The 15,252-nt window shown below is 30.8% G+C and overlaps 2 protein-coding genes across 2 annotated transcripts; one reads left to right on the top strand and one right to left on the bottom strand.

The window, feature by feature from the left end:
• Positions 1-2,893: 2,893 nt before the first annotated feature.
• LOC111315511 (sugar transport protein 1-like) lies at positions 2,894-4,010 on the bottom strand. Its single transcript, XM_089766181.1, has 2 exons — positions 3,437-4,010; positions 2,894-3,264 (listed from the first exon to the last, which is right to left on the bottom strand). Exons 1-2 carry the CDS (start codon positions 3,449-3,451, stop codon positions 2,923-2,925), a joined length of 357 nt encoding a protein of 118 aa, XP_089622307.1. The 5' UTR covers positions 3,452-4,010; the 3' UTR covers positions 2,894-2,922.
• Positions 4,011-5,464: 1,454 nt separating this feature from the next.
• LOC111315504 (Integrase-type DNA-binding superfamily protein) lies at positions 5,465-6,533 on the top strand. Its single transcript, XM_022917275.2, has one exon. It carries the CDS (start codon positions 5,857-5,859, stop codon positions 6,370-6,372), a length of 516 nt encoding a protein of 171 aa, XP_022773010.1. The 5' UTR covers positions 5,465-5,856; the 3' UTR covers positions 6,373-6,533.
• Positions 6,534-15,252: the final 8,719 nt, after the last annotated feature.

Below are 15,252 nucleotides of genomic sequence, written 5' to 3'. Positions count from 1 at the left end.
TTTAAAATAAAATTTAATTTATATTTTTATACAATTTAAATCGAATGAAATTAAATTTTATTAATTTAATTCATTAGACTGATTAATTTTTTAAATTTAAATTTAAATTTTTTATATATTATTTTAATATATTTAAATAGATTTAAGTATAAAATAATTATTTTATTTTGTAAAAAAATTTAAAAATATATAAAATCTATTAAAAATATTTAATCAAGTTTAATTTTTTTATTTTTATCTAAAATTTAATTTAAATTTAATATATACATTTAATATCTAAACTTATTTTTAATCAAATAAAAAAAATCAAATTTTTTTCTTTAAATTTTTTTCACCCGTACGTTTATTTGTGTGGACCCAATAACACACGTAAGGCTTGACTTATTTGCCATTCAACCTATACTATTTTGTTGCTTAGGAAACAAGCTAGACCATATTTTATTGTAGCTATGGATTGATTTAAAAATGTTTAAATCCTAGTTTAATTATAAAAACATAAATAAATGCATATATAAAGTTGATTAGATAAAAAGTTCCTTTCATTGTAATTTTTTAAAATTCAATCAAAAATGGTAAGGTGAATTGATCATTAATAGATCATATCTTCAACAATAGAATTCAATCATGCATGTAATTAAATAGTTCATAAGTAAAAGTTGAATAAAGATTTTAAATTTGAATTATAATACTTTTTTTATGTAAAGCAAAAAAAAAAAAAATGAATTTATTATATTTATTATATTTTTTGTAAATAGTAATAAGTTCAAAACTTTGCTTGTAGCTATCATATATAGTGCGTTCTCCGAATTTGGTCACATAAAATTTAAAGAATTTAATTTTTTTTTAAAATATCTAATATATTGATGGTGAAATTTTTGTCCCTGAGATTTTGTCTTGGAGCAGATGTCGGCTCGGCGGGATGTCGACGATGCAGTGTGGAAAGGGCACCAGACTGTTAAATCAAAACCGCTATGATCGGTTCCATCGAGCGGCTGTTATGGACGGTGGCACGAGCTCCAATGGCAACCTTGGTACACGTCGTCTCTTCTATGTTTTGATACTCACCATCATCAACAACAACAAACAGTAACAGCAATTTTGTTCTCTGTGACAAAGGGAGCTCATGGCTCCAGATATCATTAAAAATTGTTACGATTTTTTATATTTTGTTATTAAAAATCATTAAATTTTAATTTTATAAAAAAAATTATTTTTAATATTAAATATATTAAAATTAAAATTTTTTTAAACTCCATAAAAATAAATATCATCAGAATAATTTGAACAAAAAAAGTAATTAATTTCTGTAATTATCTTGACGTGCAATTTGATAGCTTCTAAACTATATAATAAAACCATTCACAATCAAAAGAATAGGAATCTTACCGACACAACTTATTGACACATTACAATCAACTTGGCTTTTCAAAGGTAGATGGATATATAATTCAAACCACCGCAATCGAAGCAGTGCTAAGATGGTTTTGATTACTCCGTATAGAAAAATATGAAAGAGATTTGATAATGAAATTAGAGATAGACTGCAAATGTGAAACTTGTGGTTTTTTATTATATGTGCACGTTTTTTTTTTCTTCCTTAAACATGCATTTAAAGTCCTTTTGACAATAAATGATCCTAAAAATTTGACATAAATATAATATAATTTTAGATAATACCATTCTAGATAATACGTGTCACGATTACTTGACAAATTAAAAAAAAATTTGACTTAAATTATGTCAAAATTTCATGATTAATTTGACAAAATCAAATTCATAATATCATAGTTTTTGAAAACAAAGTTTTAATGATTTGAAAAGTTTAATATTTTGTACTTTGCAAATCTGTACTTTGCAAACGTGTCATTATCACATACAAAAATGTTAAAGATTATACTTTTTCTTTGATCTTCAAGCTATGAATTAGTGTAGAGATCAGAAATACGACAAAAATTTGGCTGCGATGATGGAGGAATTGAAGTCATTAACGTGTAATGACCGGCAGCACTTGGGTTTGCTTGTTTTCGTTGTGGCAAAACTTTTGAATTTGAATTAATTAGTTAATTTGGCAGGATTAAGTCTAATTGTGAAGATTGATTATAAGTTATGGCTAGGATAGGAGTACATTTTTCAAGTATGGCGACTTGTCTGAAAATGAGATGAGATTTATCTAATAGTTGGACTTTAGATTTTTTTTTTTTTCTTTTTGCCGATTTCTGTTTGATTAGGCTTTTGTTTATTTGTAAAGGGAAATGAAAAGGTCAGATGGAAGCTTAATTTTGTATTAAAAATTTTTGGTTAAATTCATTTTTTAATTGTCTTTAAAATGATTAAAACGATTTTACTTTTTTAGTGATTAAAAAAAATAGTTGACTCATAAAGAATAATCTACTATAAATTGTTTTATTTTTTAATAATACCGAAATCGATTTCATATTATGCAATTAGCACATTTATGAAGTTCAAGCATCCCTAAAAATTTCATTGAAAAAATCACACAAAAACCAAATCGATGTGGCTCTTAGGACAGGGAAATTGCTAGAGTTGGAAGATGTTCAAGTTGGGCTCACGTTTAAAACTATGACCCATGGCATCTGCTAACTTCGACTAACCCATATTTAAGTTGGGTTTAGTCTTTGACCACATAACCAATCCAATCGATTAAAAGCACAGCCCCAATTGCACATAGTTGGGTTGGATAAAATTAAATTTTTCTTCAACGGATAAATTAATATACTAATGCTCAAACGTCCAAACAAAAAGTAAACAAAAAGGCTAAGGGCAAACCCTCCATTGCCAAACTTTAGACCGCTCTGCCCTTCTTTGCCATCTCACAGTATGGATGGATCGTCGTCACTGACAAACTTGCTTCAGTAAGTGTGGTTTTTCCAAACAATGGTTTTAATTGGGATGCTCTTTGTGTCAGGAAAGAGCTTGTCGATGAAGGTGCTCATGCCCATCAAACAACATGCAAAGAAGATGAAGAGGCCGAATTTCAAGTGGCAAAGCATGGCGGTGAAGGCCATGCGCCTCGGCGAAAGTGAAGATGATGTTGACGGAGACGTTGATACTTTGAGCAGAGGAACGGATTTCAAGCGGGAAGATTTCACTAGGCACTAGCCAACCCAAAAGGCCCCATGACCAGGCAAAGCCAGCAATGTAAATAAACATGGCTATCACCACAAGAATTGAGATCCATATTGGCAGCTGACCAGGGTTTCCACTTGTACCAAATTTGGAAGCAATTGCAATGGTCATAACAAGCTACACATGCAAATAAAAATACAAATGGTGAGATATAAGTACCAAACATACAAAACGACAAGGATTTGAGAATGATAAGAACTCGTATTCTTCGTAAGGGATCGAAGAAAAGGATCAAAAGATGAAGAAGAATCATTCATAAATATATATATATATATATATATATATATACCTGGCAAATAAACATTTGACACAACCCTCGAGGAAAAGTGTCCTCCTTCCATACTTCATATATCAACACAGCAAAAATTGAAACCAAGAGTTGCTAAAGCATTAATGCGTTGTTACCAAATCCCATGCTCTTGAACAGAATAGGAGCGTAGATGATAGAACACAAACACATTCATGCCTGTCAATTGTTGAAAGAAAGGAATTAAGATAGCAAAGATAAGCTGAGTCCTGTACTTCCTTCACTAATAAATCTGTGTGGTAATTGGAAAAAATTAGTGGAATTACTAGTATCATAGAAGTGTTTGGTTTGGCCGATGAAAAAGGGGTTGTGTTTTGAAGTTTTAAACGAGTTGCTGTCACTTAAGCACTGTGATTCAGTGGCCAGGCGACATCAAGATCATCCAGAAAGTCCATATTTCTTAATTTTCTCTCCTTTTCTCTTCAAGAAATTAAGACAATTTCTTTTTTCCCCTGCAATATTCTCATTCACATTTTTGTTACGCAATTTACAAAGTAAATAAGTTTTTAGAGGTAGAAATAAACAAAAAGGGTTTTATGTAGGTTCATCTGAATGGTTCATAAAAACCAAAAACCAAACTTTTTTAAAAAGTGAAAGATCGTATATTATCTTTCAATAATTGTAAAATATTTAGCTGAAAAATTCCATGAAAATTTATTGAATAATGGGCTAAAAATTAAACAGCAAAACCATGTGTGAGGACAAAGAGACTTTGTGGGCTCAGCACTCGTAGCTATACATGCCTGGAACCAGACCTGAGTACCTGACCTTGCTGGCCAAATTTCATCCAAGGGAATATAAATTTTATCAGCCACCTAACCAAACAGATACGGGTTTGTTTTGTAATTAACAACCATATCTGAAAAAACATCTTTAAATTTTGTTTAGAATTTATGGGACCTCATGGTAGGCGCATTCATTTCATCTGATAAAGAAAAAGATTTTTGTCACAATTAGCTTCCGTGCGACAACATATGGCAAAATTCCTAGCCAGTAATGGAACACTTTGTTTTTTATCTGTTCCTAGGAAATGGAACTTGGTTTTTGACCACATTTAACCTATTTCATGAGATGCAGTTGGAATTTCATCAGATGCTCTTAGGTAAACTGATCAATCATACAAAAGCAAGAAAATATCCTTTGTCAGTCTTTTCATTTAATTAGAGGAACTATTTGTTTGGTTGGCAGGTCAAGAACCCTTTAAAAATCTTTTCATGTTTCCTCTCAAGTCTTTGACACCTGAACTAAAGCAATTGGAGAATTATTTCAACATGACCCTATAACGATACGTTTAACTTGGATCAAGAGTTCTGATTTATCACACTATCTATTCAAAAGCACAGTGAGCCTTGTACCAAATCCGTGTGCATTTGTAATTTCTCAATTCCTTAACTCTGCAATCCAATAATTTTAAAGATTGAACCTCGTAATTTAACCAATTGGGATTTGGCTTTCTGCTATCCCACCTACAACTTCTGTCAATTTATAAAATCCACGCGGTTATACTAACATATACTATTAATATTATGTAAGATTACGATATCATAATTCTTAAAATTACGTTTGATTATATAATTATATAGAATAAATTACATTCACATATACCAATAAAATTAAGTTAGCTAAGCTAAAAATCCTCTGAAATAATTTTTTTTTAGATAAAAAAAAATTATCTTATTTTTAAGATTACGATAAATCATCAACTTAAAAAAAAAATTTACATATCTTTTAAAATTTTTTGAATTTATAAATTATTTATCAATAAAAAATCGATTCAAATATAAATACTTTACATTTAAATCTTAAACCTCGACTACCTGAGTCCAATCATATCGGCCAGTAAAACAATTTATCCGTGTGCACTGTACGTGTGCAGCGATAAGGAGCGAAAGAAGAGAGATTCAAAGAGTTGATATTGAGGCATTGAAACGTGTACAATCGAAAACAGCTAAGTAATAGCTTTGTGAATAGTAAGGCGTGTGAAGGATATAAACCACAATTTTTCATCAAGAAGAAAGAAAAACACAGAATCAGCCCTGAACAATTGTTTTCCACTTCAAACTCCGAAAGACTAAAACCCTAAAAGACCAATGAAACACAACTGGCCCTGGCCTGGGTACCACAATTTGCCCCGCGAAATCCCCACGTTTCCGCCTTTTTTAGATATCACTGCGAGACAAACACTTAAACAATTCGGCTTTCCATTAAATACCCACCAATACCATATTGCATACTATAAACTTTCAATAAGATTTTCTTTCTTTTAAAGTCTTTATCAATTCTTCCCTGGCTTAGTTTACCCTAATAATCCCACCAGCGTGCGTCAATTAGACCAACATTTTCAGCCACCGGTACTATCTTCCACGTGTGACAAATTACCCCCTACTACTCCCAAAGCCACTATGGCCTCATCCTCCTCCGGTAAACACCCAATGTATCGTGGAATCCGATGCCGGAGCGGCAAATGGGTGTCTGAAATCCGTGAGCCACGTAAAACTACGCGTATATGGCTCGGTACGTATGCAACCCCAGAAATGGCCGCAGCTGCCTACGATGTGGCTGCTCGAGCCCTAAAAGGCAGTGAAGCCGCCGTTAACTTCCCTGAATCCGTTGCTTCGTATGAGCTTCCTGCTTCTACATCGTCAGCGGATATACGTAAAGCAGCTGCAGCTGCTGCTTCACTAAAGAAGGCTGAAACCAAAAGTGAGACTAATCAAGGAACAGGTCATCATCATCAGGCCAAAAATGAAGAAATGACGAAAGAAGAAGAATATGTGGACGATGATGTCTTTTTGAATCTGCCTAATTTGCTGATGGACATGGCCGAGGGACTGTTGGTATCGCCTCCAAGAATAAGCTCGGCGCCATCCGAAGACTCGCCAGAGAATTCTGATGGAGAAAGGTTGTGGAGCTATTAATTGATCAATTTTCTACTAATGCTGCCAGATATCCTTTTTTTGAACGTGGTCTGGAAGAAGGACAATGAGTTTGACAAAATGAAGAAAACAAACTAGGACTTGGCGTCATATGATGCAGCTTTGAGCAAATTTGTCTGCCTTTGAAAAAAAAAAAAAGATAATGTTAAATAAAGACAAATATAGTAAACAAAAATCATGAATTTTATGAATATGATACATTGATTTCCTACAAGTAAAGTTTTGGATTTAAGCCGTTGATCCTGGTTCCAATATTTCTTTGCTTACGAGTGCTGTTGTGGTATATAGATAAAATGGTGCAATATTAGCTTGTCAGTTCATAGTTTTTTTCCTTCTTCAGTTTTCCATTTTCATATGACTGAAAAAACCAGTTCGAACTCTACTCCTTAATTATGTTTTAGAAGCTATTTATGGTGATTTCTTCTTATTTATATGAGCCTGATTTTACAATGAAATTGTTATATTAACCATGTTTATGAGGTTAAGACAAACAGAGATTATCATTTCTGTATACCAACCGGCCTATAATAAAAGGCGGCAAATGCTTTCATATACTTAATAAATACTCATATAAATACTTGATTATACGCATGCATGCTACCTATGTATAAGATTTGAAATCCAAACTTGAATGCTAAACATTTCCCTCTCATTTTAAGCAAAGTTGACAAGAAGCAGGTGGTGTTTCTTTAATCATGTAAGTCACTAGGTATGATGCAAAAGTTTTGTGACTTTTTTGGAATTCAAGAATATTGTACTGTGTACATGTCAATATCTGCTTGATGAAAGATTGAAAGTGAAGAATTGGATTTGGGTAATCAGAATAGAGTTTGAGATATCTGTTTGATTAAACTGTTTAATTGTCGGGGGGCCCTTATATATTCTCAACTCCACTAGTGTTTTCTTCAATGTTCTTCATAATAACCATACAAAAAATAATAATTAGGATCAAAGAAGGCTGTCTGCCGAGTTGTAATATTAAACATTTTTATATAAAAATGATCATGATAAAAACATCTTTAATGGGATTCTGAACAGAAATTATATTACAAGATAAAATAAAATGGTGATCGGTCATCAAGTCTCTCTGAGTCTCCATTGCCAGTTGCCACCTAGTGCGAGTATGTGTGTATATCTATATATATGTATAGAGGTAAGATCAATTTATATTAATATAAAATTTTTTAATTATTAATTTTAATAAATTAAAAAATGAGAGACGCAAGATGAAAAAAGAAAAAATGAATTAATATTATCTCTTAAATTTATTAAAATCAATGATTAAAAAAAAATTGTAAATGAAGGCATATTGGTTTTTTTATTAAAAACAGGAAATTAAAGTATTCTATTTCAAAATCAAATCCTTTTTTTTTTTTGAACAAATCCTCTATTTACATGTATCGTTAGGGCCTACATGACTTTTTATCCTCATGAAATATCCAACACATTGGAGTATTATCTCTGCTTAAGTCATTGTAAGAAAAAAAAAATTGATTGCTCCTTTCAGATATGATTTCTCATTTCTTATTGGTTTTTGTGGTCTTCAATGAATAATTGCGTAGGAGGAAATGCCCAAAGCGTGTTTTCTAGTCGGCCAAGAAAATCTAGACCCTTACCCAGAGCTGTCTTCAGCATTGAAACGACGGTGTTAGTTTTTATTGGAACCTTTAAATCTAGTAGTAAAATCTAAAGAATAAAATTGTGGAGTATTATCTACGGCCAAAAATGCTGTAGCCGAAATATTTCTGTTTTATTTTCTTCATTGAATGAACAAAAAGAGTTTGACTATATATGGCCGACATAGCCACCTTCGTTTGCTTTTCCTCTCCCTTCACTTTCTCCCCCGGTAGGTAATGTGTCTTTCTCTTTATCTCTGTTGAACTAAGATTTTGATCTTTCCATATCTTTAAGCTCTGTTTGGTAGGAAGAAATTTGAGAGGAAAAGAATATATATATATAAAATATAATATAATATAATATAATGATTGAACTACAGAGAAAAGTGTTGTTAAAATCACCAAAGAAATAAGACTGGCATCTGAAATAAACCTTTCACAAGTGAAAAAGGAAAAAAAAACCTAAAAAGGGGTTGCAAACATATATTATAAGTATTTTTATAACTTGGAAATTACTTCAATGGAAACAAAGGGATGCTTTAAACCTTTACTTAGCAAGTTTGTGAGGTTTAGAAAGCTGCATTTCTTGACTTCTTTTTTTTTTTTTACCTGAAATTAATTAAATAAATTAAACTATCTCTCACCAAAAAAAAAAGGAAAAGTTGCACTTTATCATCATAAGCATTTTCCATTTTAAGCAAGTCTCGAGGTGGTAGCACCACTACTAAGAATAAGAAAATGGATATTGATTTTAAATATTTCTCGTTGTCGTTTTTGTTTTCACTTTCACATTTCATTTTTTTAATTTTCAATTATAAAAATTATAATCTTTATATAAAATTCATTGACAGTATAATTCTGAACGTAGAATGAAATAATTAAAAATAAAAGATGATAATATAAAAGTAGTATCTTAAAATAGTCGGATAATTATTTAAAATCACTTTAACTTAGATAAGTTTACTTCACAAAACATCAAACCATGAAGAGGGAACAAGCAACCAATGCAGCTGACTGACTATTGTTTCTCTTTTATGTCAGTCTTTTCTCTTATATAAAGAAGTGCCTCTTTCTTTTCTATAGGTAAACAAATACCCCCTCTCTCTCTCCCTGCCACCCCCCCTTCCTCCTTCTTGCAATGCAATAGGATGGCCTAAAACTCACGTTTAGTGGCCCAGAAAAGATATGTCTCCCACCTGATGATCCCAATCATTGTGTTCTTTTAGTTTGTTAGTTAATTATTATGATTTCTTTCTTTTTTTTGTTTTTGTTTTTCTTTTAGATTATTCGTTTGAGTTGGTTCTTAACTTTAATTGGTGGATTCTTACAGTAAACTGTGTTGTCTGGGACATGGATATTAAAATATGAATTCCTATCTATATCAAACACTGCATTATCTGAGGGCTTAGTCCCCATGTGAAGACTTTTAAAGGAAAAATGAGGATCAACCTCTGAAGCAGGTTGTCCAGTACTTTCGATGGTCGGAAAACGACCAAATCAAAGGTCAAGCTCTAAGGTTAGCTATGTCTATTTATATGTCTTACATAAGTCATTTTTTTAACATAATTTATTCTCTCGGAAAATTCCATGAACTTGATCTTGTCCGAATTTTGTCCACAAATTTGAAGCTAGCAATATTCAAGCAGACCGATCGACCTTGCATGCGATTCTTTTTCCCGAAGGACTTGGCTAACTTGCCTAGACTTGCCTACACCTTTTTTTTACACCATGATTCTTCCTATTACTACGTGTTTGAGGTTTCTGATCATCGGAGGATGTTGAGCTTAAGAAAAAAACCATTTTCCTTAGTAAAAAATCTAGACATGCTTAGGTTTAGATTTTACCTCTCACCGCTAGTATGATGCGATTAAGTTTATTGTATCACTAGTTGAATTCAAATGTTAATTTTAATAAAATTTATTCAATATAAATTTTTATTTAATTTTTTCAATCATAATTATAATAATTTATTTTTAATCATAATTATAATAAATTTTATTACTATTTTTAATTTTATTATAATTAATTTCACTGTAAATCAAAATAAAATTTAAGTTTAAGAGAATTTTAAAATCAATCCATTTTTCATTTTCATGTGAATAGTGTTTACATATACTACTACATTTTTAAAAAGTAATGCTCGACAAAGGAGAATATAATTCAACATTGGAAGTCAAGTCGTCACCAATATCCATAGCTCAGATCTCCTCCGCCCATGATCAATTGCTCCCTCCATTGTATAACTTTTTCTCCAAGATGTCGATTGCTTTTGACCTTGACGTGAAAAGTTGGGATAAAGTTTGGACTCCCGACCAACAAACTCAGTCCAGCTGCAACTTTGGACTTTGAAAAGTTGAGGATTAACATGGATGGACTGCATTTGCCGATTAGTGATTTACTCTTACCACTTTTTGGGCTGAGGTTTGGGCTGACAATCAGTCTTTTGGGCTGAAGTTTGAGTTCAAACCTCAGCCCTTATTTTAACCCATGATTTTGATTTCTGATCTGATGAACAATAAGGGAAGATAAATTGGCAATTGATATTCTAATATAAGTAAATATATAAAAGTTTTATAAAAAAAAAAAAAAATTGAATGGCTTATGTTATTGATATGTGAACGTTTTTTAAAGATTGACATGTGTATTATAGTAAATGTATTTTTTTTTAAAAAGAAAATTAATTATATTCATTTTTATTATTATCTATCTTAAATCACTTTCAATTAAATTCATATAAAATGTAATAAAATTTTAATTGCCATCATTAATACATAGAGTACTTTTATTTTTTTTTGTCGCCTTTTATATATTGTCACTATTACATTAATTTCAAAATCCTCCTTCTATATTTAAAATTGAATACCATTATAATTGCTTTAAAGTATTCATACTTTATTTCATATTCAACTTTCCAAACTTTATTATTCAAAAAAAAATTTTCAAACTTTGAATTTGACTAGCTAAATCAAAAGTTTAACTTCAAATTTTAATCCATTGTCTTCCATAAATCACTCTAAACTTGATTATTAGTCTCCTTTTCATATTCTAAATCACTCTAAACTTGATTGTTAGGTCCTAGAACTTTAAAATCTTAAATTAAAAATTTATTGTATGAGAATTTAGTTGTTTAATTATATTCTAATTTATTAATTAATTATTTAATAATATATCATATATAAATATAATTCTTAATTACGATTATAACTTATCTTATATTTATAATTTCATAAAAAAAATCCAAATATATGTATAAACCCAAATTTATATAATTCACGTTTATTCTCTTTTTTTTTTTTTTTCAATTTTGATCTATTTTATTGCACCTTTATTAGCAAGATTGGAAGGAAAATTCCCTTGCTGGCAACAAAAAGTCAACCTGTTTAAATCTAATAATTGTAAAACTGACAGCTGCAAGCCCTGTTAGAGGCAAGGGATGCGATCTAAAACCAAAATGTTGTAAAAATCAACCCATTATTTTGGACTAAGATCATACAAGTCTGCATTCAGATCAGGCGAGCTAGCCTGAGAGCTTTCTTCGTGACAGGGAGGTTTATGGGAAGGATATCCTCGTGGAAATCTTAGACAGAGTTCCTTGTAACATGTTGGATTCTTAACCGGTTCATAATCAAAATGAACCCATCTCAGAAGATTTAATGAGTAAAGCTCAGCATAGGTTTCATAAATTCTCCATTCACAAAGATTAACCTTGTTTTGGGCACAGTCATAGCTCTGTCTGTACGCTACAAATGACCCATTTGTCGTTGTGCAGTAGTATATCGTTTCAGGCAACAAACTGTACCTGAATTGGAACCTGATTTCTTCACGAGGTTTCAGCCACTTGTTTCCAAGATAATTGTTTGTTAAATCATAACGAAAGCACCTAACGGGTGCTTGATGGGACATGGAATTGGTTATGTAGATTTCATGCAATGGAGGCTCTTCAGGTTTCTTGCATTTTGCCGCACACAAGGACATTCCATAGAGCACCAAAAAAAGCAATAAAATGAAATTTCCGGTGTTCTTGTCCATGGTGTTGGCCAATGGTATCGTGTTGACGATCCCCGGAGGGTTCCTACCAATTTATAATACAGGGAACTGAATTTCAAGTGAGAAAGAAATTATATTTCTTTTAATAAGAAGTGAAACTTCTTGTTTACTGTTATTAACTTTCTTAAAACCGATTTCATTAATTTTTTTATATTCAGAGATGCGTTTTATGATTAGATTTATCATAACCGTTTACTTGGAACATATTTTAATATTCATTGAAGACTCTTAATTAGAGACTCAAAGTAACTTATGGACTAGAAATACTCTTTAAGAGACCAATTGGCAGTTTAAGAGAATGTACTTCCAACATTGTTAATTTGTTTAGAATAAACAAAGAAACCATATTAGATGAATTCCACCAACTTCACATTTTCTTTAGTCTTGATGCTGATACAGTGAGACTGATCTCTGAAAGTCAAGTAACTTCTATCGGTATTAAAGGGCCGCAAGCTATCTGCTATGGCCCCAGTGGGCGAAGCAGGGGATGCCCCATGTTCACATTTTGGACATTCACTTCCATGTTTGTGTTGTGTGCGTAAGATAATCCGGAGACGGTACCCAATGACTATGAACTTTATATAGGACAGTGCGGGTATACTTGTGTACTGATAGAAGAGGTTCCGAAACGATTGAAAGGGAATTTCAGCTTAAAGCCTTAAACTATTCCCTTATCTCGTTTCATTATATGATTGTGATGTTATATATGCATCTACCCAAAGTTTGGAACACCGTGGATCACTTTTCGTTAAGAATTTCAGACCAAAATCGGCGGAAGTTGACCACACAACAACATCAAAAAGAACAAATGAAGTCTGCTTATGTAAGAATCTTAATGTCACCCCAAACGGAAAAAAAAAAATCGATGGTTGAATGTTGGAAACTTGGAGTTATATCACGTCTAACTTAATTGGTCAACAATTAATTTAATCAAAATTTAGTTAACATAATTATATTTTGGGATTGTTTAGATAAGATATGTTTAGATAATCATGTTACCTCTTCTAAGGAAATGGTTTGTCCTTTGCTCATGAAAATACTTGTCCAAATTTTCATTGATAATATGTAAAAAAAAATCATTTTAAAATGAATCATTTTACATTTAATTTATTTAAAATTATTAAATACGACTTATATTTATTTAAAATTATTAAATACGATCCACATTTATTGATATGAATATTTTTTTTAGCTTCCCGTAAATATCTCATTAATTATCTCATTAAAATCACTTTATCTTGATCTTATATATAAAATAATTAAAATATCACATACATAAAAATAAGAATGATAAAAATATCTAAACCTACTACACTTTAAGCTTACTTCCATTGAAATTTCTCTTACATACTTCATATTCTTTATCTTCCTTATCATTTTTATCCTATCTCAAATACAATACTGATTTAAGCTTCAAAAGGTACCTCAAAACAACAACTTCAATGCCCCTAATAGTGTTATTTATTTTGTTATATCTGTTTTTGTGAGGTGGGAAATGAGAAATTAATGCCTTCGCTCAACAGGACCAGGGCCGGGCCAGTTACTACAGTGACCCACTTCAGAGTCCCAAAGGGATGCATTATTTTCCACAGCTATCTAATAAAAACTACAGTAGCTTTCAGAATTGTACTTTGGGACTTTGGTATTTTTGCAGCTCAGGTATGGGATTAATTTGTATGAACCAAAGTAGGGGACCAATTAAGTTTGCAGCAGGGGACTCACATGTGTTGCTTTGATCCATACTTCTAGGTTGTGGGATATTTGATCTCAGGGTGGTCCATTATAAATGTAGATCTCCATCACTTTTTCTCTTTTTTTTTTATTTGTTATTGCCTGTAGTCTGGTAAAAATACCTTCCTCGATGTCAAGAATTAATGAGGATAAAAATCTTGACAGCAATAATTGTAATTTCCTGTCATTTCAAAAATCTGAGGTTTTAGATTATCAATATATAAAATTGATCTGAAGGCATATTCTGCAGAAAAAAAAAAAAAGTACAAACAAATCATGCATGCCATTTCAAAATTTTGGTGATGAACAATAGAGCACGTACCCCGCTGTGGTCCCAAAGCTCCATGAGACCATCCATCATGCAACAATTCATCTTGTTCAGTTAATTTTTTAATTTTAGATTTATATTTGAAGTATTATAATATATAAAATTTATATATTATTAATAAATTAAATGATATAATCTTATTAATAAAATAAATAAAATAATACATTCTCATTAATAAATAATTTTTTAAAAAAAATATTAATTTTTATATATTTATTATAAAATTAATATTTAATCATTAATAAAATAATAACTTCTAATTTATTGATAATATATAAAAATTATATACTATAATATATCAAATATAAATTATTTAATTTTTTTACTTTCATTTTAAAATTAAAACATAAAACTTCAAAATTTTAATCTATACACATACGCGTACGTATGTACACATATATATATATATATATATATATATTCACACGCACGTTGTTTTGGGTAAGTAACCAATTTATATTGTCTCCTCTTTAGTTGAAAATCATAATCATTCACAACTAATTCCCTGACCACGCGTGCATTAAAAACAGTTTTAATTAAACTTTACTCCTTATTTTCAAATTATTTCCCACATTATTGAAATTTCATCACACACCGTGTAAGACAGAGAAAAAAAAAAGGTTTACTATTATCTAGATTGTATTTTATAACACGGACGGTATCTTCAAATTTATTTTTGTTTAGGTTTAATTTTTTTAATAATTTTTAGGATAAAATCCGCTATCTCACATAATATATTTAAGATTTTATTTTCAAAATGTTTAAAATTTTTTATCTTGCATGATCCGAACAGAAATTAAAAAAAGGAGAAATAATTGTGGCCTGCTATCTGCATGCTTGGAATCAACCAATCAGTAGTTAATAATATAACCTTATTGCAGCAACATAATGGCACATAAATCCATATTAACATTTTTCTTATTGAATCTGGCGCTACTCCAAAGAAAAGAGGGAAAGCCTTCATCAATAGACCCCAACAATACAATAATTGACTCTAATTTTCTAGTCTTGCAGTCTTATTTAGTACTACTGATCAATTACCCCGACCACCGATATGAGTTGTGAACTTGCATCATTAATGATAAGCTCTCAAGCCTTTAGCCCTTGAGTCATGGAGAAGGTCTATAATTAAACTGATTA

This window comes from Durio zibethinus, chromosome 9 (genome assembly GCF_047325235.1).
Source record: "Durio zibethinus cultivar Kanyao isolate XHJ-2024 chromosome 9, ASM4732523v1, whole genome shotgun sequence".
NCBI classification, from domain to species: Eukaryota; Viridiplantae; Streptophyta; class Magnoliopsida; order Malvales; family Malvaceae; genus Durio; species Durio zibethinus.
This window is presented reverse-complemented; position numbering and strand designations above follow the sequence as displayed.

Excerpts from the sequence above, each read along its gene's own strand:
- LOC111315504 (XM_022917275.2), top strand. The coding sequence starts at position 5,857 with ATGGCCTCATCCTCCTCCGGTAAACACCCAATGTATCGTGGAATCCGA.